The 26,325-nt window shown below is 32.4% G+C and overlaps 1 protein-coding gene across 1 annotated transcript in view; it reads left to right on the top strand.

The window, feature by feature from the left end:
* The window catches only part of LOC143193186 (insulin-like growth factor 2 mRNA-binding protein 3-A), a 36,819-nt gene extending 12,693 nt beyond the window's left edge, over positions 1-24,126 (top strand). The window contains exon 4 of the mRNA XM_076399212.1: positions 23,917-24,126. Coding sequence (XP_076255327.1) covers positions 23,917-23,935 — 19 coding nt within the window. The 3' untranslated portion in view covers positions 23,936-24,126. The remainder of the gene's footprint in view (positions 1-23,916) is intronic.
* The last annotated feature ends 2,199 nt before the right edge of the window (positions 24,127-26,325 follow it).

A 26,325-nucleotide genomic window follows, 5' to 3' on the forward strand; every position in this document is an offset into this window, starting at 1 on the left:
TTTACATAAAACTTACAGATATCTGATCCTAAAGTTTTAAAAAGTTCACTCAATGCAATCGGTACACATACTATTGTTATTTATAGAGTGATGGAACTGTAAGATGATATACTGTCATTTGATGAACGAGGGAGCAATTCGATTTTTGCATGTGTTCTGATCACTTTTTATATTATGTTAATCAAAATATTTTCATTCATTTTCTACAACGTTTTCCAATATATCTGGTAACATGTCGATTCAGCATCACGCGAGGTTGCATCATTTGAACAAGTGATAATCAGAAGATGCTATGTTTGGTGCATTCGAGCTGCAACAGTCTATTTTTCACAACCCTTCAATGTGTACTTTGCATCAGTTACTCGATAATTATGATCTCTTTTGCAAGCAAAAATTTCATTTGCTTTTTGAAACTCATTAATAATCACTCACTGACCGCAACATAGGCACAACAAAACTTTTTGAACGTAAATATCTCTTTTCAATATCCATGTGAATGGCTAACCTGGAGTAAACTAATAACCTTTTAGATTTAGGATTGTTCTTTTCCATTTGACAAACAATGAAGGAACTATGTGGAAATGTTTGGAATGATATTCTCAGTCAACTTGTGTTGTAGCCATCATCAGAGTTAAAATTGGGTTTCCCTCCAATAGGCCTTGCAACTCATTGTCTTCAATTTTTTTGGTCCTTCAGACTGTGATACATCGCATCTTCACCAATGGATACCGCTGATTAAAATACATACAAGCATGTGATACATTTTTTAAATATTTTTGGTCAGTAATCACTGATAAAGTAATAAGCCTTGGAAAAACCATATTTTGGAAATTTTATTTCACGATTTTGATGAAATACGTGGCAAAAATGTGGCAAATCCATACCATCAAAGATGTCGAAACAGAATAAAAATGATGATTTTAGTTCGTAATACAAAGTACAGAAGACTAGCTTCAATGACGAAGAATTGGAGGAATTGTTCGGAAAAAACTCAAATATTTAACGTTCCAAGAACTACTAGCAGTAAGAAAAGTTTGAAATCCTGGAAAGCCTTGAACAAGGAAGAAAATTAGCTCTCTTACAAAACAAGAAGCATTTTTTGTTAATTCACGACAGTACTCGTCCATAGCTTTTAAAACTGATCAAATAATGTTTGGAAATTTTGAAAAAGGAAGTCTTCTTGAGTAGCTATTCATGGAAAATATTTTAAATAACACATTTTTTCAAATTGTTATCAAAAAAAAGCTACGAATTAATTCCTGCTGAATAACCTGCTGGGACCTGAACAAACCGTTAAATCGATTATTTGTTATCACACCAACAGAGATTAGCTGCAGTTAGCGTTAGGAACTACCGACTGAAAACAGTCGGTACAGTCGATAGTCAAATAACTAGCAGCTTAGAGCAGTTAATTTTGAATGTACTTATATTTTCAACGGTAGTATAAGTGAGACGGAGATGTATATATATTCCTTCACGTATTAACTCTAAAAAAGAAAAGGAAAAAATAATTACCAAATAGTATTAACATGCAATTAATTATTTAATTTTAAAGGAAGTAGAATTACTTTTACATTACAATGTTTTGTGGATCTTTAAAAAGGAATGGAATAATAAACCCACAAATGTTTCATCCTATTTTAATATGTTAATTGCTATTGTTAAATAATATACTATAATAAATACAGACAATACAATAGAACTTAAATAAAACCTAAAAACTAAAGATGTACAATAACCATAAATACTAAATAAAAATTATACATATACCTAATCATAGAAAAAAAAACTAATCTAAACTTAACTAACCATCATATTATTAAAAATGATGGCACAATAACTACTAGAGCTTCTTTAAATAAATTAAATGCTTTATTTATTATTGAAATATTTCGTATTATTGCCGTAAAAACAGTCAAAATTATTTTACCATTTATCATTCACAATTTTAATCTTTTTACCCGAAATGCTGCTATATTGATATACTATATATTGTTATTTACAAGCAACTTACCAAAACAATCCATAAATTGGGTAAATTTTTGTCCAGGTCGCGGCTAGGATGACAGGGCCAGAATGTTAAAAATCAGTCGAATGAAACTAGTAGAACCGAAAAAAGTAACTAAAAGTACACGCCTGAAACAGCCAATAGTAATTAGTAATAAAATCAGTCGGACCGAAAATAGCGACTGAAAATAGTCGACTGAAACACTCACTAGTAAAAAGTAGTTAATTACTAAACAGTCGATAGTCAATTTCAGTCGAACGTTCTCAACGCTAGAATCTACATATCTAACAAAATAATTTTTTTGAAAGTTTATAGAATTATTTTTGTCAAATAAATTAGAAAAAGTGGAAAAACTTTTCGAGTTCGATCACCCGAAGTATTAAGGGATCAGAAAATGAGCAGTTTCGCTATCGATCGGCTGCACTCGCGGTTGTACGACGACGCATCCTCCCTTCGTGGAGCCGAAAATTGCCCTTTTCTGGGGCCATCGACCGTGTTGTTGAACCCTGATTCCGGGGCCGATCCTGTAACAACAACATCCACCAAGGGCAGTTTTCCCGCACGGCCCAATGGCGATGCCTGGAACGGATCGTTTTTCCTTTTCGGCGTTTTTTTTTTCTCCTACCGGCGAAGTTAATTAACTTCCGCATAAACAAAACCCCTTTTTTCATTTACTGTATAATTAATACTTTGACGTTGTTGAATTTTCGTTGGGCTTTTAATGTATCTTCCTATGCCCTCTGTATTCAGATTAAACTTTTTTTTGTACAGTTTCAATTTAAATTTTTGTTGTAAACAACGTTTGAGGTTAAAGCAAACATGAAAAAGGCAAGTGGCATTGAAATTCGTTTTAAAAAATCTTTGACGATTCTAAAGATTTAACTGGATATTTTTTTAATTATTATTAAAACACTCTTCCATTGCTGGCCAACTAACCTACACCTTATTTTTACTAGAACTGAGAGACTAAGCTCAAATTATAAAATGCGAAGAATTTCAAATAACAAAGCTCTTATCTCTCTTTAAACCAATTTTATTTTACGCAAATACTTGTTGAACGCCAAGCATAAAGCGATACTAGCGGCTCAAATCTATTATAATATAAACCAAATCTCTATGTCTAAGCATCCCACTCATTACACCTTTCAATCTAACATAATCATGTCTGCCATCATTTAAAATAACTCCTTTCTGCTAAAGAAACAATCATAGTATGCTCATAGTTCTTACAAAATTATTTTTGAGTATTCGTCCGCCAGTTTGCCGTGAATAATTATCTGAATAGCTCTATTAATGCACAAAGGTCTTTTACACTTTACAATAACATTTCCTACAGTTATCATAAATTAATTATATACTCATCTTTAGTTGTTTCCCTCTCATTACCCTGCCTCAGAAATTGGTAGCATTGAATCATATCATATTCAGAAAGTTTGATTCAAGTGAATAACTAAGCTGTTAATTTCCATTCTATATAACATTTGTTCACAATTCCATCTGTTTCTTCTTCAGTGTGTCTCATCGAGTACATCCAAACCGAAGGTGTTATTAATTATTCCTATTTTTATAATGAAGTAAAATATATCTGCAATTAATTATTAATAAATGTTATGACTAATAAAACTTAATCAATTGTTATTCCAACGTTCTTCTTTTTCCATCAACTTTTGTTGTCATAACACTATTTTTATTATCATCTTGCCATGAGTGACCATTGGATATATTGGTCCCATTCTGAAATATCCATGTCTCATCTAAATAGATAAACTGAAATAATAAGTATCATTCATTTTATGATATGCTTTTAATAATTCAATTTTTTTAACTTACCTCTCTAACGAATTTTAATAGTAAAGGAGGGCCTCCAGGCGCAATCTGTTCTGCCTGACTTCGGAATTTCCACTCAGAGTAATAATAAACAGCGATGTGAAATTTATCAAAACAAGGAAAGCATTAAAATAACATTTTCCGGTTTATAACCTCTTATGACTATTGTTTTGAAGAATTTTGCATACGTTTGACAACCCGACGACTTTGGCGGGCTAGTTCGGTTACACGATCGTAGTTATCAGACAGTATTGTACTGACAGTGTCTCTTTTTAACTAGAATTAAATGAGAAGATAAATATTGTCGGATTCTAAAACGAATTTACAAATTGCGAAAGACAATACATTGAACATCTTGTTGGCGTATGTACAAAATAACTTTGGATAGGCTATATGTTTATATAATCATTTAAATATGTCAGAAATCATTTTTACGCACAATTGTTTAAGTCTGTGTGATACGTGTTAAAAGTGGATGACTATTATAAATTCGTACAGTAGCATTCGTGATGGGCGTAGTAAACCGCTGTGTTGTCAAATGGCAAAAAGAATGCTTTTATCGAAAACCCTAACCGTGCTCTGCATTTGTTATCAATACGTGAAGCGAAGCGCGTACTTAATGTTAGTTGTTTTTATTCACATCGGAAACTGACGAAAACACAAAAAAAAACACGAACTTGTACAAGTAAATCCTTAGGAGCGAGATACCACACACATTGATATAAAAAAAACAAATTCAGCGATGATGTTATTGTAATATAACGTTTTTGTATTAATATAACGGGTCAATTGCAAAGTCCCCGGCCTACCACAGTAAAACACATTTTTTTGGCAAAATTAGTTTTTTCATTCAACATAATTCCCTTCAAGGGTGATACATTGATTATAGCGACCCTCCAACTTTTCAATACCATTTTTGTAGTCTCATTTGTCCTTTGCTTCAAAATAGGCCTCAGTTTCGGCGATCACCTCTTCATTCGACGAAAATTTCTTCACAGCGAGCATTCTTTTGAGATCTGAGAACAGGAAATAGTAGCTGGGGGGCAGATTTGGAGAATACAGTGGATGAGTAAGCAATTCGAAGACCAATTCATGGATTTTTGACACGGTGCATTGTCTTGGTGAAGTAACACCTTCTTTTTCTTCAAATGCGGCCTTTTGTCCGCGATTTCGTCCTTCAAACGGTCTAATAACGCTATGTAATAGTCGCTGTTGGTGTTCCTTTCTTTCTAAGATAGTAAATGAAATCACTCCATGCGCATCCCAAGATACAGACGCCATAACCTTGCCAGCCGACTGTTGCGTTTTTCACGATTTGGAGCGGGTTCATCATGTGTAGGCCACTCGGATAATTGTCGATTGGACTTCGGAGTAAAGTGATGTAGCCATATTTTATCCGTTATCACATATCTACGCAAAAACTCGGGTTTATTACGCTTGATCATCTTCAAACACTGCTCGGAATCATCAACTCGTTGTTGTTTTTGGTCAAAAGTGAGCTCGCGCTGCACCCACTTGGCACAGAGGTTTCTTATACCCAAATATTCGTGAATGATATGATGTACACGTTCAATTGATATCTTTAGAGTGTCTGCTATTTCATTCAATTTCCATTTACGGTCATTCCACATCATTTTGTGAATTTTTATAATGTTTTTTTCGGTAACAACCTCTTTTGGGCAACCACTGCGTTCACCGTCTTCGGTGCTCATTTCACCACGTCTAAACTTAGCATATCAATCCTTGATGTTTGATTTTCCTGGGGCAGTGTCCGGAATCTCGGCATCAAGCCAAGTTTTTGCTTCAGCTGTATTTTTGTCCCTTCAAAAAGCAATATTTTATCAACACGCAAAATTCCTTTTAGTCCACTTTTTTCTCAATAACAAAAGTTGCTTCCCTTAAAATGCTATAATTTACAAACTAATGATCCGACAGCTGTCAAATTTATACACGAATCTTTTATGTTTTCATGTAGATTGTTACAGCTTAGGCCTTGTATCCTTCGGTTACATTGTTTCCTTGTAAAGACATTTTGAAATAACTCTATTTCGCCTTCGTTTATTCTGTTAATACCTATATTCTCCTTAATGTATTTGCCATATCTGCAAAATAGTAACTATTATTTCTATCCTGACACATTTTAACTAAACGCTCATGTATATTCTGAACAATGACACACATATCTGTGTACATAAATATTTTACAATCTACAATAACATTTTCTGCAGTTGTCATACATTAATTATATACTCACCTTTAGTTGTTTCCACTCTCGTCACCTTTGGGTATATTGGTCCCGTAGTGAAATATCCATGTCTCATCTAAATACATAAATTGAAATAATAAATCATCCTTCATTTTATTATATGCTTTTAAAAATTGTATATTTTTGAAAACAATATCCGGATATTTCATTAGACATCTTCGATACTTTTCTTGATTATATTTTAATTTTTTGAGATATTTCGGTAACCGTGTCCATACTAATATTCGGTGCAGCTGCAACATGCTAAGAAATATTTTCAATAAAAATCGCAATAAATTAATATGTAACAGTAAAAATGCTTACCTTTAACGAATTTTACTGGCAAGGGGGGCCATCTATTATCTCGTTCCTGTTCAAAGTAGCTGATAGAGGAGCAATATATAATAATAAGCAGAGATTTGAAATTTATCAAAATAAGCAAAGCATTAAAACAACGTTCGCCGGTTTATAACTTCTTATCACTATTGTGGAATGTTGAAAAATTTAATGAATTTTGCATACGTTTGACAACTGATCGTTTTTAGCAGGCTAGTTCGATTACATGTTCGAACTTATCAAACAGCATTGTGTCTCTTTCATCTAGAATAAAATGAGAAGGAATATATTGTCTGATTCTAAAACGAGTTTACAAATTGCAACAGGCAATACATTAAACATGTTGATAACGTATGTCCAAAACTTCTTTCGATAAAATATAGTTTATTTGATCAACAGATAACTTTTAATTATATATCAAGAATTACTTCAGTTACATGGTACAACTGCTGATTGGACAGTGTATGACAGTCTCATAACATCAATATTGATGGAAATATTCCTATAAAAAATATTCTCAAACAAGCCACTCAATGACTTCGAATTGCCACACCGTGATGCGAAATAATGTCCCAAAACAATTAATAACACGGTTACCAAAATTAATGGACATTCATGGTTAGTGTGGCATTTCGCAACATCCTATTGACATCAAAGTTGTTCCGTATAAATCTCCTAATAGCAGGCCAATTATATTACCACCATTCTCGTTTCGAAGTAAGTAGATATCAATAATTTACTAAGCCAATAATTACCGATAACTACTCGATTACCAATAATATTTAAAAAATATAATAAATAGTAAAAATAATGAGACCTTTGTCAGATGCAAGATAAACGTAAATAAACGAAAAATCTATGTAATAATAGAAATGTTCAAACAAAATAGGAAACTTTCAAAGAATATTAAGCCATAAGGGCAACATAGTGACTCGCCCCCACATAAAATATACTCCAAGACTTTGAATGAAAGAAACATCACGACCCTTGAGGTCCCCTGAAACGACGTAAATTTGGCTTCGTAAATATTGAGTTGTTATCGATTTGGACCTCCGAACGCAAGCAGATTCTTTTCCAGAAATGCTACTTCAGCTTGTTTGTTTCTCCTTTTTTATTAAATTTGAAAATTCTGATTTATGTTCTCGTTTATGTGGAAATGAAAAAAGTTTAATTTCGTCTTCTTTTGTGGATATTAAGATGTTAATTGTATTGGTTTTTCAAATTTCCAAATATTTTTCCAAGTTATGGTTTGTTGCTACTATGGCAGGGAATACTTTGGCGGATTTTCGGTTATATTTATTATATTATACTATTAATTAATCACATATACTTATCTTAATCTATACTATTTCTTAATACTAATTAAATAAAAGAAGTACTGATATTTTTGACTGTTAAATTTTTTCATAAAAAATAGATAAAAGAATATACATTAAATTTTGTTGTAGGTAAAGCAATAATTTGAAAAATAAACATCAAAATCCAATGAAAATTTAAAAAAATGAAGAAAGCGATTATAAATTATCAGCAAATTGAATATTATAATAACCAATCACATGTTCTTAGTCAAACTAAATACTGTAAGTTAGTCTAAAAATGAACCTTTGAACCAAGAGACAAGTCTTATTCATTGATTATTGATCATGATAATAATTATAATTATTATTTTTACCCACATTTTGGATAAGAGGTTAATTTCACGCGAGAAGATATAATTTCTTCGATTATAGTCGATAGTAATCTCCAGTTTCCTTATTTTCGCCAAGAATATATTTCTGAAAGACAAAAAGGATAAATAGAATACATCTCGCCAATACAAGATGTTAACTGTAAGCGTTCAAGTACAAAATATGACCAACTAGAAAACTGCAAAACGCAAGTAATAATATAAATAAGTGGACCCAAATGTGGAGAAGAAATGCTCAACGAGAATAAATCAGTGCATATTGAATTCACCTGCAAACTGTTCATATACCAATAAATATGAATAATACTCTTATCCTAAATAACAATGCGAAATCCCTAGGAATAAATTTTGAAACTATCAAAAAGAAAAGGAAAAAATTCGAATTAAAGTCATAAGCATACACTAAAACTTATATGGACCTATAGAATTCAATAATGATTTTCTGCGCGAAGTAATGTAAGCATCAAACAAGTATTCCTCAATAAGGTCCTGAGAAGTGTTGTGGACGCACCCAAATACATATAGGAACAATTACTTCCAGACCTTCAGACTCTAACTGTTAACAATAAATTAAAATATTCGCAAAAATGGTATGAGGAAAGGCTTCACACCCATTTAAACCCCAAGTCTGTAACTCTTAACAACATTGAGTTAGGACGCAGACTGAACAGAACTATACTGTGATCTTATGTAATGCACTAAATGGAAAAACCATTGAAAAATAATACTAACTCTTACTTTATTAGAGATCAACTAAGAGCCAATGGGTCTTCATAGATAAGCACATAGTGTAAAATCACCGTTCTTTTATTACTCTTAGTAGTTCCATAATCTGCACAATAGGTAATAAGTATTGCTTATGTTTATATTATATATATACATCGTAGAAAACCATTTCATTAAGTGATCTCCTGTATAAAATACTGTCTTAATTAATTAGTCTTATTCTAAAGCTTTGGGATGCACTGACACTCTTTCGAAGTACTTTACACGGACACGTTGAATTACACTCGTTATAGGTTCTAGAGGAATATCTCGTTGCATCATTTCATTCCACACATAGTACGGAATATCAACAATGGCACGCAACACTTGGTGCCCCATAGTTGGATTCTATATTACCAAATAGGCTTGAGTATAGACTTATATGTATCAATACCTTGTTATCTAATAATAACTTGGATTAGCACCCGATGAGACAACACATTTGATATAATTTAGGTCCAAGCTATTTCAGTTTAGCCAGTATGTGCTTCTTCCAGGTTAGGCGTCGATCTAAATGCATACCAAAATATTTAACATCCTCTGCTTGGGGAAGTTGGCAATGATTGATATTCACTGGTGAACATGTTCTTCCACGCAGGGTAAATGTTGTATACATGGATTTTGTTTTATAGGCTTCTTTATCGCCATGTCTTCAACCACAATTGTATTTGCTCCAGGTGGATTTGAAAGTTCATTGCTGTGACTGGATCTTCATGAGATGCTAAGATTGCAGTGTTGTCTGCCGTATGCTGCCACAGTAGTTATTTTTGTGGTGGGCAGATCAGCCGTATACAGAAGATACAGTACTGGACCCAGTACACTACCTTGCGGAACTCCTGAATATATGGGATTTAATTCGGTATGTTCATCGCCGTATCTCACAGTAAAATGTCTGTCAGTGAGATTCGATTTTAGTCACTGATAGTCCGAATGAAATTTCTTTAATTTAACCTGCAAGCCCGTATACCATAAATTGTCATAAGCCTGAAATATGTCTAGGAAAGAAGTTACTGTAAAGACAAATTTTTAGTCGCCAACGCCTAGTAATAATATATTAATAAACAAAAAAAATTTAAAAATTTCCTAAAAGTGTATGGTCTCCATACTTATTAACATAAAATTGTTCTATAGTTACAAATATTTTGCATTAAAACTACGGAATGCTATATTACTTGTTAGATGGCATCTTTAGTAAAACGTTATGAATTCTTTCCAACGGCCAATGGCGGAAAAATTTAAATTTTAGTATAGAGTAAAATACTGACTTATTAAACCGTAAAGGCTCTAAATTTCAATATTAACGAAAACAGAAGAGAATTTACAATCAAAAAATATGTTTTTGTTCCCGTGTAATTAAGAGATGTTCTTTTTTATCGGACCTTTTCGTACAACCAACTGGACAATGGATTAATCAAACAATGATTTGCAAATTCCGGTCAAAAATTTGCAAATTATCCCGTAAGCCAATTATAAACCATGAAAATATAATCGGATAAGGGGTAAATCTAATTTGGATTAACCGTTGATCAAAAGATATTTGGCGTAATAAATTCAATTCAAAATCAAGATAAAAAGGAACTGTGGGATTTACATATTAATGAAATATTAAAACAGGTGCATTTTTCGGCGATTTTGATTGTGTGTTATTAAAACTGTTCGGGGGTACTTAAATATATAAATATCGAGCGGTAAATAGTACCGAAAATTGTGAATATTAAGACTTCTCAGTCAGTTGAAACATATTTAACTGTAAAAAATTATAGTAGTTTTCGACTGTATTATTTTCCCAATATATTTAATATAACATATATCACCAACAATAATAATCCAAATAGAGTTATTTAAAATAGTTGATAGAGTGAGAATGTTGACGTAAAAGAAAAATGGCGTTGATGGTCAAATTAACCAACTTGCTAAAGTATGTGTTTAGAAGGGGAATATTGCCATCAAAATAAAACTAAGATACTTTTATTTTATTGAGAAATGGCTTTCATGGCCTTACACGGTGCATCGAAAAGTCTTCAAGAAAACTGAAAATGTATTTATTCCAAATATCGGGCGATTGGATATTTACATCGGATCGGCATATTTACGGATGCCATCCGAAATAACTGTTTGTCCTTTGAGCAAAACCATTCATGCTTCGAAATTGGCGAAGTGCTGCTGCTGTGCAAACACGTACCCCATTGATGTGAAAAGTTAATAGTCGAGAGGGGCAAAATCTAGAGAGTACGGCGGGTGCAATAATATGTCTCATCCAAGTGATTTCAACGTTTCCTTGGTCGGTTTTGCTTTATAAGACCGCGCGCTATCGTGCTGTTAAATCACTTCACCGTGTCTTCGGGCCCATTCTACTCGTTTTCGATCAATGCATGGTTCAAATTGATCATTTGTTTCATCTGGTTCTATCAGTTCGTAACACACCACGCCTCTTGAATTGCCAGAAAAATATTTTGATCAAAATCAGAACATGCAGGAATGTATTAAGTACATTTCGGACATGAAATATTTTAAAATATTTGAACAAATAAACGAAAAAGGGGGTTTATCTGTGTATATGTCCAAGTTATAAGGCTATATATTAAAATCAAATTAAATTAAAACGACATATTTATATGTCGATCATTTTTTAATCATGCGGTATAAAAGTACAGTTACGTGTCAGCAGCAGTTCGAAAAGAAATGAAAATATTTCAATTAAAATTATCTTTAAAACTCATATTCGGACAATGACTACTTTGTGTACCTTTCGGTTGGCTGCGCCACTAATAAACCCGCAAAGAAATTATAGTTCGCTGACTGACTACCGGTCACGACACCCGGAAACAAAATTCACCAATTTCGCCATTTCTACCGGCACAGATACCCTTTAATGACCGGCGACCATTTTCTGGCCTCAACGCAAACCGCTCTCGTCTCTCTCCAAATTACGACTTCTGTCGTTCTGACGAATCTTTTCATTTTTTTTCGCTCGGACTGCGGTCGGCTTTATTGCTTAGAACGATAAAAAATAGTAGTAACAGATGATAGAACGATTTAGTAGCAATAAAATGACACCAGTTATATTGTAATTATTCTTTATTCGCTGAATAGGACGGCTGTCAACAAAAAAACCTCTTCGAAAACCATAAAAACTGTGCGTCGTGCACTTGAGTTTCAATATCGTTTTGGTTAACTCACTTAAAAGAAAGAGAGAGAGAATAAGAGCAAAACAGTAACTTTCAGTCCTAATATATCAGGTCACTAGAATTAAATCCATATGTTTTTTAGTTAGCCCTAACTCTCAAAAGATACGTGTAAAAATTGAAATAAATTAAAAAGCAACTTTTATTATTGTGAAAAAAAATGGATTAAAAGGAATTTCGCATGTACATAAAGTATTGCTTTTTTAAGAGAAAAAATACAGTTGAAGCAAGAACTTGCCTTGGTGCCGAGTTTCCGGACATTGCCCTAGGAAAATCAACCATCAAGGATTGGTATGCTAATTTTAGACGTGGTGAAATGAGCGTCGAAGACGGTGAACGCAGTGGACGCTCAAAAGAGATTATTACCGACGAAAACATATAAAAAATTCACAACATGGTTTTGAATGACCGTAAATTGAAATTGAATAAAATAGCAGACACTCTAAAGATATCAACTGAACGTGTATATCATATCATTCACGAATATTTGAGTATGAGAAAGCTCTGTGCAAAGGGGGTGCCGCGCGAGCTCACTTTTGACCAAAAACAACGACGAGTTGATGATTCTTAGCGTAATAGCAGATGAAGATGTGTTAATCAAGCCTAATAAACCTTTAATTTAATAAATCAATAATATAAAGTTTTTGCGTCGATATGCGACAATGTATGAAATATGTCTCCATCATTTCACTCTGAAGTCCAACCGACAGTCGTCCGAGTGGTCTTACACACGATGAACCCAAAGCGTGGTAAAACGCAACAGTCGACTGGCAAGGTTATGGCGTCTATATTTTAAGATGCGCATAGAATAATTTTCATTGACTACTTTGAAAAAGGAAGGACCATCAACAGCGACTATTACATAGCGTTATTGGACCGTTTGAAGGACGAAATCGCCGAAAAACGGCCGCATTTGAAGAAAAAGAAAGTGCTGCTTCACCAAGACAATGAACCGTGTCACTAGTCAGGGAAAATGATGGCAAAAATCCATGAATTACGCTTCGAATGGCTTCCTCATCCACCGTATTCTCCAGATCTGGCCCCCAGAGACTATTTCCTGTTCTCAGATCTCAGAAGAATGCTCGCTGGGAAGAAATTTCTTCTTCCTTTACAGTGTAAAATGTACTATTTCATTCAATTTCAATTTACGGTCATTCAAAATCATTTTGTCGATTTTTTAAATATTTTGGTCGGTAACAACCTCTTTTGGACGTCCACTGAGTTCACCGTCTTCTTATGTGCTTATTTCACCACATCTAAACTAATATACCAATGCTTGATGGTTGATTTTCCTGGGGCAGTGTTCGGAAACTCGGCATCAAGCCAGGTTCTTGCTTCAACTGCATATTTTTCCTCCAAAAAGCAATATTTTATCAAGACGCGAAATTCCTTTTTATTCATTTTTTTTTTTCACAATAATAAAAGTTGATTCACTGAAAATGCTATAATTCACAAACTAATGATCCGACAGCCAACAAGTGTCAGGCTGGGAACTTTTCAATTGACTTGTTATATCTGGATTTAATATGGCCCATCGGCCATATTAAATACGCCTCACTACACTACACTACACAAGATCAAATGATTTGTTTTTTTTTTTTTAGTCTGTGTCTTATTCTCATGTTATCCAAGATGCTTATCACTACGACATTAACATGGGAATTGAGTGTGTCCTGATGTCTCCTTGCAATTATCTTGATTTCCTGGGGACAGTCCCTATCTGAAGGTTTCGGTGTATGTAATCAGACCTGTAGTACCTCGGTTCAATTACAATACTTGTTATAATTGAACTGTAATGAATTGTATGTCCATATAGGTCTCAACACATGCTTATATAATTTATTATGTACTGATAATTGCGGTTTTGTTCCAATTAACTAATACATCTTATATTTTAACTCCATTTCCTTCCTTTTCTTTTGCACCTGTTCCTTCCAACGAAGTTTTGCAATAAGATTCGTTTAGTTTAAATGTTTTTCCTAGGCGGTCAGCAAATACTTGCCCAATTTCTACGTAGACCTCTTATAGGTGGACTGTGTGGACAAGATTGTTTTAGGAATTTGGTCGCTTTCCGCCTCTGGACTGGTAAAATTCCAAAAAAAACACAGACAAATTTATCATCAAAAATTATTGTCATTCTAATTATTAGTTGATAGTTTACTTTAACTTACAATAAATTAATATTTTTCTTACACAGAGGAGAAGCATCAAAATGGTAATAATGTCATTGATAATAATTGTCTTATATAATAAATGAATATGAGATCCTAAAGAAGTAAAGCTGATTAAAATTCACTTAAAGTGTGAAAAAGAACTTATTGGTAAACAGGGCCAATACACAAAATATATTGAACCAATATGCGATAATAAATGTAAAAATTCAAGAGGAAATTATAAACAGTTGAAAAGAAGGTCAACATCTATGCAGGTAGTCCTTTTCTCAGAAATCTTAATAGACTAACTGTGTTATCTCCCTAGAACGGATATCTGAGATCTGTTCTATCTGATGCAAGTAAAATGACAGAAATATTGTTTTCTCATTATAAAGAATGAACGCAAAATCGCAACTGTCATAAATATTTAAATACCTGGTTTTAAAAGTGGACAGATCTCTCAGATATTCTTTTTCAAATTAGTAGTTTATATTTTAGGCCAGTATGGTAATTAGCAAACATTTTTTTTTTGTTTTTTAATATTTTCATTGCAAAGGTTGTTGTTTTCAATGGTCGTTATGCCGTATTTACTTTGTATTGCTCCAAAGTTCATGGTATCCATATTTTTAAAATTAATCTATAGTCAAAATATTTCGCATCAATTTGGTAAAAAATATACTTTTTTAAAGTGTGGTACTCTAATCAGTAACGCACTGGGTTTTCTCGATTTAGAGAAAGAAATTTTGATGTGTAGGCGAATCCAATCCAATTTTTGAAAATTTAATTAAAATCATCATATATACTATCAATTTGAATTATATCATATAATATTATCCATGTTTTTAAACATGATTGGTATTTCATATACTACTATACAAAGTTCTCAGAAATTATTCAAAATTAACTTCTTGGTTCTACTATTTAAATATTCCCAATCTACCAAGATTCTAAATATTTAGATGTTCTAGTAGCTTATTGAACTGAAGAATCATCAATTTACTTTGATGCCTTTTATTAAGACAGAAATCACCTAGATTTCGCAGTCAAAATGCAAATGAAAAGAAAAACGAAAGGATAGAAACGCCCTCGATCTTATAACCCTCCTCTCTACTGCTGCCCTCCTTTACAGGGCATCCTTAAATTTTTCATTGTAAAAGAGATACTGCTGAGTTATTTTAGAAGTTAAATTAGCTTTTCCTTGAATTCTGTCTTGCATCTACTTACTTAAAATATATTAAAATCTCAAATTAGCTTTCGTTATTTCTATACAAATAGGGCACATACTTATTCTTAAAAATTTCATCTTGGTGCTTTTTTAGATTCATTATGTGCCGTTTGTTGTTGGTTCAGTCTATACCTTAAAATTAACCTTTTTAGTTGGATATCAATCAGCAACAAGGCAGCTATCGATATAACTCTCTCGATTTTTGTTCAACTCTGTTGACTGTCAAAACTTCTTTACTAAAATCTTGAAAACAAAATTTATCCGAAAGGTTTCAGAAATTTAATCGATTCGAAGAGATTTAAAGACGTTTTTACACAAGCACTGAAATTTTGTAAAAGATGAAATTTCGTAAAGAGGTGATAAACTATATTCAATATTCGTACTAAATATTCCTAATAAATACATTTTTTGCTATGAAAGCTCTTCTTTAATATTCAACGATTTATTTTCTTGGCTATTAAAAACAATTTCGATATTACACAATAAGATTTATTTTATCAGCAGGTAAGGTAGAGAAATCTTTTTTACAATTTATTTTATTATTTTATAACATTTCGGTATAAAAAACTGGCTAGAATGAAGGAAATAATTACATCAGGTGCTACAACAACTTTACAAATTAAGTAAAATTTTACTTCACTATTTTATACATAGGAAATTTGTAAATTGTAGATGCAAATTTCGTGTATAAAACAACATGCTTAGTTCAGATGCTTCTAAAACGATCGCTGTAATATTTGCTGATAAAGAATGTTGTTGATGGAATCAGTTGAGCACAGTCTATGGTTAACTAGTCAAACTTAATGCAATTATCACGGCATCTTGCCATTGATTATAACTGTCACGCCATGTACTTACTGTCAAAAAACTGGCATAGTCGATATTCATTGACCTCTCTTGAGGTGGACTTTTAATCAGCAAAATAGTTGGCCATGAACAGAAAAAGGTATTAATCACTTGGTTTTAGATCTAAACCCAAATAACGCGAGAAAACTATAGCACTATAACACTATACAGTGTGTAGTAAGCAGCTAATAATAATAGTAATAAAATTTAGCAAACGATTAATAAGTGTTTTTTTTTTGTGAATGCTGTAGTTATTGTAGTGTATAAGTATTCCATGTTTTTTCTTTATTACTCTTCGTGAGTCCATAATCTGCCCTATTGGCAATAAGTATTTCTTATGTCTATATTATATATACATGGCATGTAGAAAACGACTTCATTAAGCAATCTTCTATATAAAATATTGTCTTAATTAATTAGTCACATTCTCTACTTTAAGTCTACATATGTCCAGTAATCAGATCAGGTGGTGTTAAACGTTTTAGTCTACGCACTTCACTATCACGTCGCATATTTAGCTGATTAGCGAGTATATTGGGATGCACTGACACTCTTTCGAAGTACTTCACACAAACACGTTGAATTACACTCGTTATAGGTTCTAGAGGAATATCGCGTTGTATGACTTTATTTGAAATATAGTACGGAGCATCAACAATGGTACGCAACACCTTCTTTTCGAACCGTTGAATGATGGATATATTAGATTTGCTAGCGGTAACCCATAGTTGGATTCTATATGCCCAAATGGGCTTAAGTATAGACTCATACAGCAATACCTTATTATCTAATGATAACTTGGATTTACGCCCGATGAGCCAATACATTTGATATAATTTTGGTCCCAGTTGTTTTCGTTTAGAAAGTATGTGGTTCTTCCAGGTTAGGTGTCGATCTAAGTGCATACCAAGATATTTAACATGCTCTGCTTGGGGAAGTTGACGATGATTGATATTCACTGGTGGACATGTTCTTCTACGCAGGGTAAACGTTATATGCGTGGATTTTGTTTCATTGGCTTTAAGGCCTCTTGGCATTGCTTTGGTCATGTCTTCTACCATAATTGTATTTGCTCCAGGTGGGTTTGTAGATTTATTGATGCTGTGACTGGATCTTCATGGGATGCTAAGATTGCTGTATCGTCTGCATATGTTGCCACAGTAGTTATTTTTGTGGTGGGCAGATCAGCCTTATACAGATGATACAGTACTGGACCCAGTACACTACCTTGCGGAACTCCTGAATAGATGGGATTTAATTCGGTATGTTCATCGCCTATGTAATACAGATAAAATTAGTATAAACAGTAATCGAAAAACATGAACAATAAATTTAATAAACATACCTAAAATAGTCATCATGAATTATCTAAAAAACCCGGAAAATTATATAAAAAATGGAGGAACCGATCAAGGGTCATAAATAATAGATGTCCAATTTTGCGAGTTGCTTCAAATTCTACCTCAACAGCAAATAAAATCTCTTCTGCTGCTGGCATAAAAACCAATATATGAAAAATTCAACATCTACATGATTTTAAGAAGAAAGAAAGTTTATCAGAAACCACCTTTAAGTGAAAAACATAAGAGAGAACGCTTAAAATTTGCCGAACATATCTCACTGAAAAAAAGTAGCGTCATGTAATATTCGAAATTCGTTCGAAAAGGACTTCAGTTTGGGTGGCCTTGATAAATATAAATATGACTATCATGATTTAAGAAAAAAAATACGGGATTTTGAGTCGCAGACAGTTGGGTAGAGGAAGTGTTATATGTCGGGTTGCTATAGGGTTTGAAGGTAAAAGAGGAACAAATTGATATCTGGGAAAATTAATAGTATATATATAAAATATATGTAGTAGTAAGTTATATTAAATATATTGAAGAAAAGTTAGCCAAATATGGAACACAAATTACCGGTCAGAATTATATGTTTCATCAAGATAATGCTGCAGATCATACTGCCAAACTCATTAAAAACTCTATATCAGAGTAAAATATTAAAATTTTAAAGAATTTAATAATGATGAACAACTGAAATGTGTTATCCAAAATTAATGGAAAATGTTACGCGGAACCTATAAGTAACCCATAGCTGTCTCTTTATAACGTTTACATGAATACCATGAAGCGTCTTTAGTCGTAGAATCTAAAATAATGTATATTATTAAAGGTCATAATGAAGAATGCGTCTTGTCGCGGAAGTATTCCTTGCCAAACCCACCAACCACACAGCAAAACCTTGCTGACCGTCTGGTGTGCCTAGACATAATGCTTTGTGCCGACTCAGTGCTTCGACCGGTACCATTTTTGCTTGACTTTATTCTAAATGATCAATTTTTCATCGTCAATGGCCGTCAGCTTCAGAAATGTGTCGATTTTCGATTCGCAGATTCAGGTCATAAGATTTGTTGGCTTAACTCATGTAGCATCCGATTAGTATGTATATATATATGTAGTTACATAAGATTTCTTTTCGTATCCAGCATTTTCCATATGTACCAAACGTAGAACAGTTGTTTATATATCAGTCGAATTCAACCATATTCATGATATTGTCTATATGTTCGATACTACATCTGACATCGATATTACCATAGTGAAATCGACAAAACCAAAACTGGACTTAATTAGCTGCTACAGTATCAGAACCGTAAACACCATTCACATTTTCAGCCGCCTGGTTTGCGTTTTCACCTTTTTCGACGAAAAGCTCTAAAATATAGCGTATTTTCGCTTTGCTGGTGTCCATATTTGATGTGTGTTTAAATAAAATTCAGTCAACCATTCACTAAACTGGCAAATATATTTTGTTTTATTAAAAAATGTCATCTTCGTAATGTAAACCATCTGTTGGAAAAGTAATTGACTTCTTTTTACTGGACCTAACGCTAGTAACATCTATGAAAACCTACTTAGTGACGCTTAAATGGAAAATCCTCCTAAAAGTAGTGACTAGGTGTCTCCTAAAACGCTTTAACAATAACAGTCAGTTCCGTTTATTAATCAAGCATTACATTTTATAGGAAAATAACAAGCACAACCAAATTCTAAGACCTTATATCAATAGTTTTAAACTCAGAATTTAAAAAATAATAAATTTGCAATCCCAACTAACCTGATCTGATTTGAATGAAGACCTGGTACGTTTAATGTTATCATCAACCCACAGGAAATATGTTATTATGTCAGTTTAGTTATACATCAACGGTTGTTAATTGAAGAAACGTTTTGTTTTTTCGTACTAGAACTATTTATTCTAATTCTGTTCGGTACTATTCATTCATATCAGGTATATTCAGTCACGTAATACGTACCGGCTTTCGTTGTCGTCTGAGCATCAAAGATAAATCCCGCGTCGTTTCAACAGATATTATTATATTGTTTTTCTAATATCAAACACTATTTATGGTAAATATAAAGTGATTGAAAAAAATATGAAATGAAAATATGAATTGTAACAGTATATATTAGATGCAAGAGACACAATGTGTCGGTAGCGTTATTGTGCAACAATATGCAATTTTACTCGCAATTGCTGCTAATTTTTTAGTTCTTCATAAAAACTCTTCAATTGGTGTTGATAAACCTCAGCAGAAATTTTCATTTACTTTTAAAATATCAGAATACACCACTACTTGTTAGTGCTACAAAATATTACATAAAATAAGCTTATGTGTGATTATACCATGACCTTTTAATACATCTGCTTTATATCGCCAATAACAACACGTTTGCAGAAATGTCCCCTTTTTATCAATGCAACACATCTACGGAAAAGTCATCTTTTTGCCACACTAAGGAAGACACCGTAATAGTTTCTTTTCTCATATAATTTTCTTTTATTTAGACAGTTTTCCAAGCCGTCCAGATATTTCTCAACTGTTGGTTAATCAATTACTAACCCTTCTGCAAGTTATTTATGCATTTAAGCTGGATGTATGTCCAATATTTCCTTACAAGTTTCAAAATCAAATCAAACATAGTAATGACAAAATGACAAAAGCTTCGTAGCGTCACAATTAAGACTAACAGATGGCTCTGATAAGAATTAAGTCTCAATATATCATATATTTACAAAAAAATACCTTTTACTTCGTCATTTCGTTTATATTTATATTTAGAACAGAAGTATTTATAATGAATGCGATTAGATTCATGTTTACATCTTAAAAAAAACATTTTTATCTGCAAACATTATATTAATGAAATAGATATGTATATACTAACAAGCACCCACTTAATTGATAAAATAAGAGAATACGTGATCGTTTATAATGGAATAATTTCATTAAAAATGGACTTTTATAAATAGAATATACCTCAAAGGTTATTTTACGTCTCAATATTTATAATGTTTTATATTCTGTTACAAAATATTTGTGCCTATATTGAGCACCGTGAAATTTTGTATAAAAAGGAAATATCTCTGCCTAAGGTAATAGAAAAAGTATAAGTAGCAGTCAACAAGATCCACAAATGGATTAGATATTAGAATTAGAGATGTCAATGTTGCCTGGTGGCGAAATAACAAAAATTTACTTATATCATTTGAGAGATGCCCGATTCCTTAAACAAAATCAGTTCGGATGCCGATATCGATAGTAGGTTAAATTGGAAACATCATCTTACACAAAAATCAGAGCAGATCAGATAAGTCGGAAGATGATCTCAGCTTGACAAAAGATCGCAGCGATTAATAATACAACGCTATACAACAAAACAATAATAAACTAACAAAAACAGTAACAAACTAATTTATAAATTCATATTATATTAATACTATTACTAAATCTGTCCACCACAAAAATAACTACTGTGGCAACATATGCAGACAACACAGCGATCTTAGCATCCCATGAAGATCCAGTCACATCATCAATAAACCTACAAACCCACCTGGAGCAAATACAATTATGGTTGAAGACATGGCGCATTAAAGCCAATGAAACAAAATCCACGCATATAACGTTTACCCTGCCTAGAAGAACATGTCCACCAGTGAATATCAATCATCGTTAACTCCCCCAAGCAGAGCATGTTAAATATCTTGGTATGCACTTAGATCGACGCCTAACCTGGAAGAAGCACATACTCTCCAAACGGAAACAACTTGGACTCAAAATATATCAAATGTATTAGCTCATCGGGCGCAAATACAAGTTATCATTAGATAACAAGGTATTGCTGTATGAGTCTATACTCAAGCCCATTTGGGCATATGGAATCCAACTATGGGGTACCGCTAGCAAATCTAATATATACATCATTCAACGGTTCCAAAATAAGGTGTTGCGTGCCATTGTTGATGCTCCTTATTATGTTTCAAATAAAGTGATAAAACGCGATATTCCTCTAGAACCTATAACGAATGTAATTCAACGTGTTTGTGTGAAGTACTTCGAAAGAGTATCAGTGCATCCCAATGTACTCGCTAATTACCTAAATATGCGACGTGATAATGAAATGCGTAGACTGAAACGTTTAAGACCACCTGATCTGATTAGTGGATTACTTCATAAAACTATTTAAATGAAGAAGAGGAGGAGAATCCTGAACTGAATCCTGAATAGCATCGAAAAACAGAGACATTTTTAAAAACGAAATTTGTATACCAACTGAAATATGTGAGAAAGCCTTATCTAACCATAGACAATACTTTAAATAAAATATATTGCATTAATATTACATAAAACATATTTCTACACTTCATAATACTACCGACTGTATGAAAATCATTCAGGAAACTGAAAAATGTCAACAACTAACGTCAGAAAGAAGCGAAGCAATGTTAGTACCAATTCTTTAAAGTGAAAAAATGTATTTACTTGTAGTATTACGTCCAAACTGAAAGAACAATAAGTTCATATTGCTATTGAATCACCTAGATGTAAAAATTCATAAGAAAAAAAACCTTTGTTTTTTATTTTCATAAAAAAGCCACTATGAAAATTAATAAATTATAAAGAGCAATTGTTACTATAATGATCCTATTCGGCGGATTTAGCTCCCTTAGAAATATCGAATAATTCATGAATGGAATAAGGTTATGGAAACGTCTTTCAATGCTTTCAGAAAGGTCTTCAGAATGCTTACCTCAGAGAGGTTATGATCACTGAAAAAAGTATATTGAATTTTAAAAATATTAAATTGAATAATAAAATGTCTTTATATATATTCAAATGTATTTTAAATCATCAAATCATATTATCCTTATCAAACGACAATAATTGTTGAAAAACTAAGTTTTTTTACGAAATTCTACAAATTTAACACAATAAAAATAAAGACATTATCGTCATTTAAATATATTTTATTGACAAAATTGAAATATATTGTAGATATAACAGGTCAACAGGAAAGTCCCCAGACTGACACATAGATGGCGCCGCTACTAGTATTAAATCCATATGTTTCTTAGTTAGCCCTAACCCTCAGGAGATGCGTGTATAAATTTGTCAGCTGTCGGATCATTAGTTTGTGAATTATAGTATTTTGTTTGAAATGATTTTGAATGACCATAAATTGAAACTGAATGAAATAGCAGACACCCTAAAGATATCAACTAAACGTGTACATCATATCATTCACAAATAATTGGGTATGGAAAACCTCTGTACAAAATGCTCACTTTTGACCCAAAACAACGACGAGCTGATGATTCGGAACAGTGTTTGAAGATGATCAACCGTAATATACCCGAGTTTTTGCATCGATATGTGACAATGGATAAAACATTCCAATCTGAGTGGACTGCACACGATGAACCCGCTCCAAAGCGTGGGAAAACGCAACAGTCGGCTGGCAAGTTTATGGCGTCTGTATTTTGGGATTCGCATGGAATAATTTTCATTGACTACCTTAAAAAAGGAAGGGACTATTAAACGACTATTACATAGCGTTATTGGGCCGTTCGAAGGACAAAATCGCCCAAAAACGGCCGCATTTGAAGAAAAAGAAAGTGGTGCTTCATAAAAACAATGCACCGTTTCACAAGTCAGTGAAAACGATGGCAAAAATCCATGTATTGGGCTTTGAATTGCTTCCTCATCCACTCTATTCTCAAGATCTGGCCCCCAGCGACTATTTCCTTTTCTCAAATCTCAAAGAAATGCTTGTTGGAAAGAAATGTTCGTCGAAAGAAGAGGTGATCACCGAAACTCAGGCCTATTTTTAAGCAAAGGGCAAATCATACTACAGAAATGTTATCGAAAAGTTGGAGGGTTGCTACAATCAGTGTACCACCCTTAAAGTGAATTATGTTGAATAAAAAAAATTGCCAAGCAAATGTGTTTTACTACGGTAGGCCGGGGACTTTTCAACTGACATGTTATGTATGTTCGCATAAAATAACTTTTTGGTCACACCCACTATATCTTCAAACTAAATTAACTAAATAGCTGACTTTTACAGCCTTATTGTGACACATTTACAAAACTTTCTTTCTTATCACATACATAATCATTGCTTCGAGTGAAATTCCAATACTAGTTCGTCGTTCTTTTAATGCAACATAAGCCTTATTTGAAACCTAATTTAAACATTCTTCATTATTGATATAAATAAGTAAACATTAAGTTATTGTTATTAAGTTTCTATTTATTCTAATATCTAATGTCTAATGCATTTTATTGTTCTAGGCGACCTAACATCCGCTAGAAAGCTGTCATTTTGTGAAATTGTGTGAAGAATCCACCAAAGGAAATGTAGTGCATTACAAAAAAACCTAATGTTTACTCATTTGCATCAATCAATAACTTAATTTAAATAAAGTTAACTAATATTGTGGTATGTTAATTTTCTCTTTTTTGTTGGATATTAATGTATACAAATAAAAAAAACGACTTCTTCTTAACGTCTTTCCAAGAAGACCCTTTTTTATCTAAACCTACATGGTGTATTTATTACAATTAGTTTCCATCTGGTAATTATTTATTATGATTTTGTTCTGCTTCGCTTATATTGATAGATCTATACCCTAAGTTCTTGTGGATGTCCTCATTTCTAATCTACCCTAGTACATTGACAATATTCCAAATACTCTTGGATCCTTGTTTTGACAGGTTTATATTAAATTTATTTCTGATTTCTTCTCCATCTCCACATTTTTGAGCGAAATGTCCATACTGATTTATATAATAACGACTTGGTAAATTGAAGTTCAAAAAGTCATATATTTTTGGGGCTTGCTTTTTAGTTTTGAGAAACTTTTCCACTAAACATCTTGTTTAATGCCCAAGTATTTTGCTATATTCGCGCAAAAAGAAGGTCATTAAATTCCAACTGTATATTCGAATAATAAGTTAATTTTGGTTTAAAATATTCTAGTTTAATATTAAAAGTTAAACTAAATAATCCAATATGAATTCAACTTAAGCTATCAGTTTTGTCATTTATGTTACATCATTTTTATTTAAAAATAATCCAACAACACTAGGTCACCAAGTCGTAGTAATATAGTAGCTAGTTAATACCTAGATAATCAGCATCAAGTTAATGGATCTTAAACTTGAATGGTTTGCGACCATTTTTTATTTCATATCTTACCCATTTTCACCGTTTTATTTAAAATACGTTTGAACACATTTGTTATTTAAAAAAAACTTTAGTTCTAATGATATGATGCCAATGTAAAGAATATAAATCAAATTTTGTTGTAGCCATTTTCAAGACATTAATATTGCGGTTGAACGTATTCAGTCTTCTGCTTGTAACATATAATAAAAACCAATTTAGCCCAATTTTATGCAACATAACTATCCAGTAAGGTACTGTACTTAAAGTAAAGTATTATAATGTCCACTTTATTCCACTACCAAAAGGGAAGCAGTTATTAAAAGTGCATTTCAACCATATGGAATCGTCTGTATCTGTCTTTAAATAAATTTAAAGTGCATAAATTTGTTCCACATATGAATTTAGTGTCTTTTTATTGCATGTCAATTAACAGAACAATGGATAAATAACTTCCAAGAAATTATTTGCACACTTTGTTCAATAACACTCTTAGTACAAATATATGAATTAATTTCATTTTAAACGTCCTTATGAAAATTTTAACACTCATGCTACTTCATCAAATTCATAGAAATCTCCGAATCATTGAAGCTCTAGTTTAGTTTCAATACACTCATTTCAATTTAAACTCATTTTAATCAAAATTTACATAATTTTCCTTTACCTATATTTAATATAAAATGTAATCGAAACTTATCGAATCCAGTAGGCTTAGGTCATTTAAAAGCCACCTGCAAATAGTTGAAGTAAATGAATTAAAAGAAAAAAACTGAAATAGTCTGTTATAATTTTCTAGAATTCGCATCAATTACATTTGATACAAATATAGAAAGATAAAAGGTTGTTAGACTAACAACTATCATAGTTGGACAACACATAGCCACTTACACTACACGCTATATTCACCAGATATAATACCCGCCTATAAGCGAACGAAAATTATATTATACATAAGTAAGGCTACTTGGAATGTTGTGAATGTATAGTATCAAAATACGACTTCAAAGAAGATAGCAAAGGTAATAATGCAAATTTGTCATTCTTATATATATTTAATACATTTCTTTCATTTTAATCCTAATAATTGATGTAAGATATCAAATATCATTGCTGTAGTAAAGTATAAGAGAATTCTAACGCCTAAAACAAAACAAAAGAGTTGAAAATGTATATGTAATAATGTATTTGGGCAAGACATTGAATATAGTCGTTTATTGTATAGGTAAAAATATGATTAAATGATATGGTAACATAAGAAATTTAAATCGCTTCCTTCAAAATCCATGGAAATCTACATGGGAATGCTTGGAAAACCCTTCTTAACCCATCTTACTCATCAAACTTTGCTCCTTCCCACTACCACTCATTCTGTATAGTTTAGTCGAAGAGCACTGACTAAATATATTACTAATTTTTGTGACTAACGATCCAAAGTTACGAAAAATATATCAAATCCACTATATGAATAAAGTCGGATTTTAATTATTTTACCTTTATAATTTATATTTACTAGTTGTGTTAGACAAAAACAA

This window comes from Rhynchophorus ferrugineus, unplaced genomic scaffold (assembly GCF_030347505.1).
Source record: "Rhynchophorus ferrugineus isolate W39M unplaced genomic scaffold, kcgeb_rfMv2 rfM3, whole genome shotgun sequence".
NCBI classification, from domain to species: domain Eukaryota; kingdom Metazoa; phylum Arthropoda; class Insecta; order Coleoptera; family Curculionidae; genus Rhynchophorus; species Rhynchophorus ferrugineus.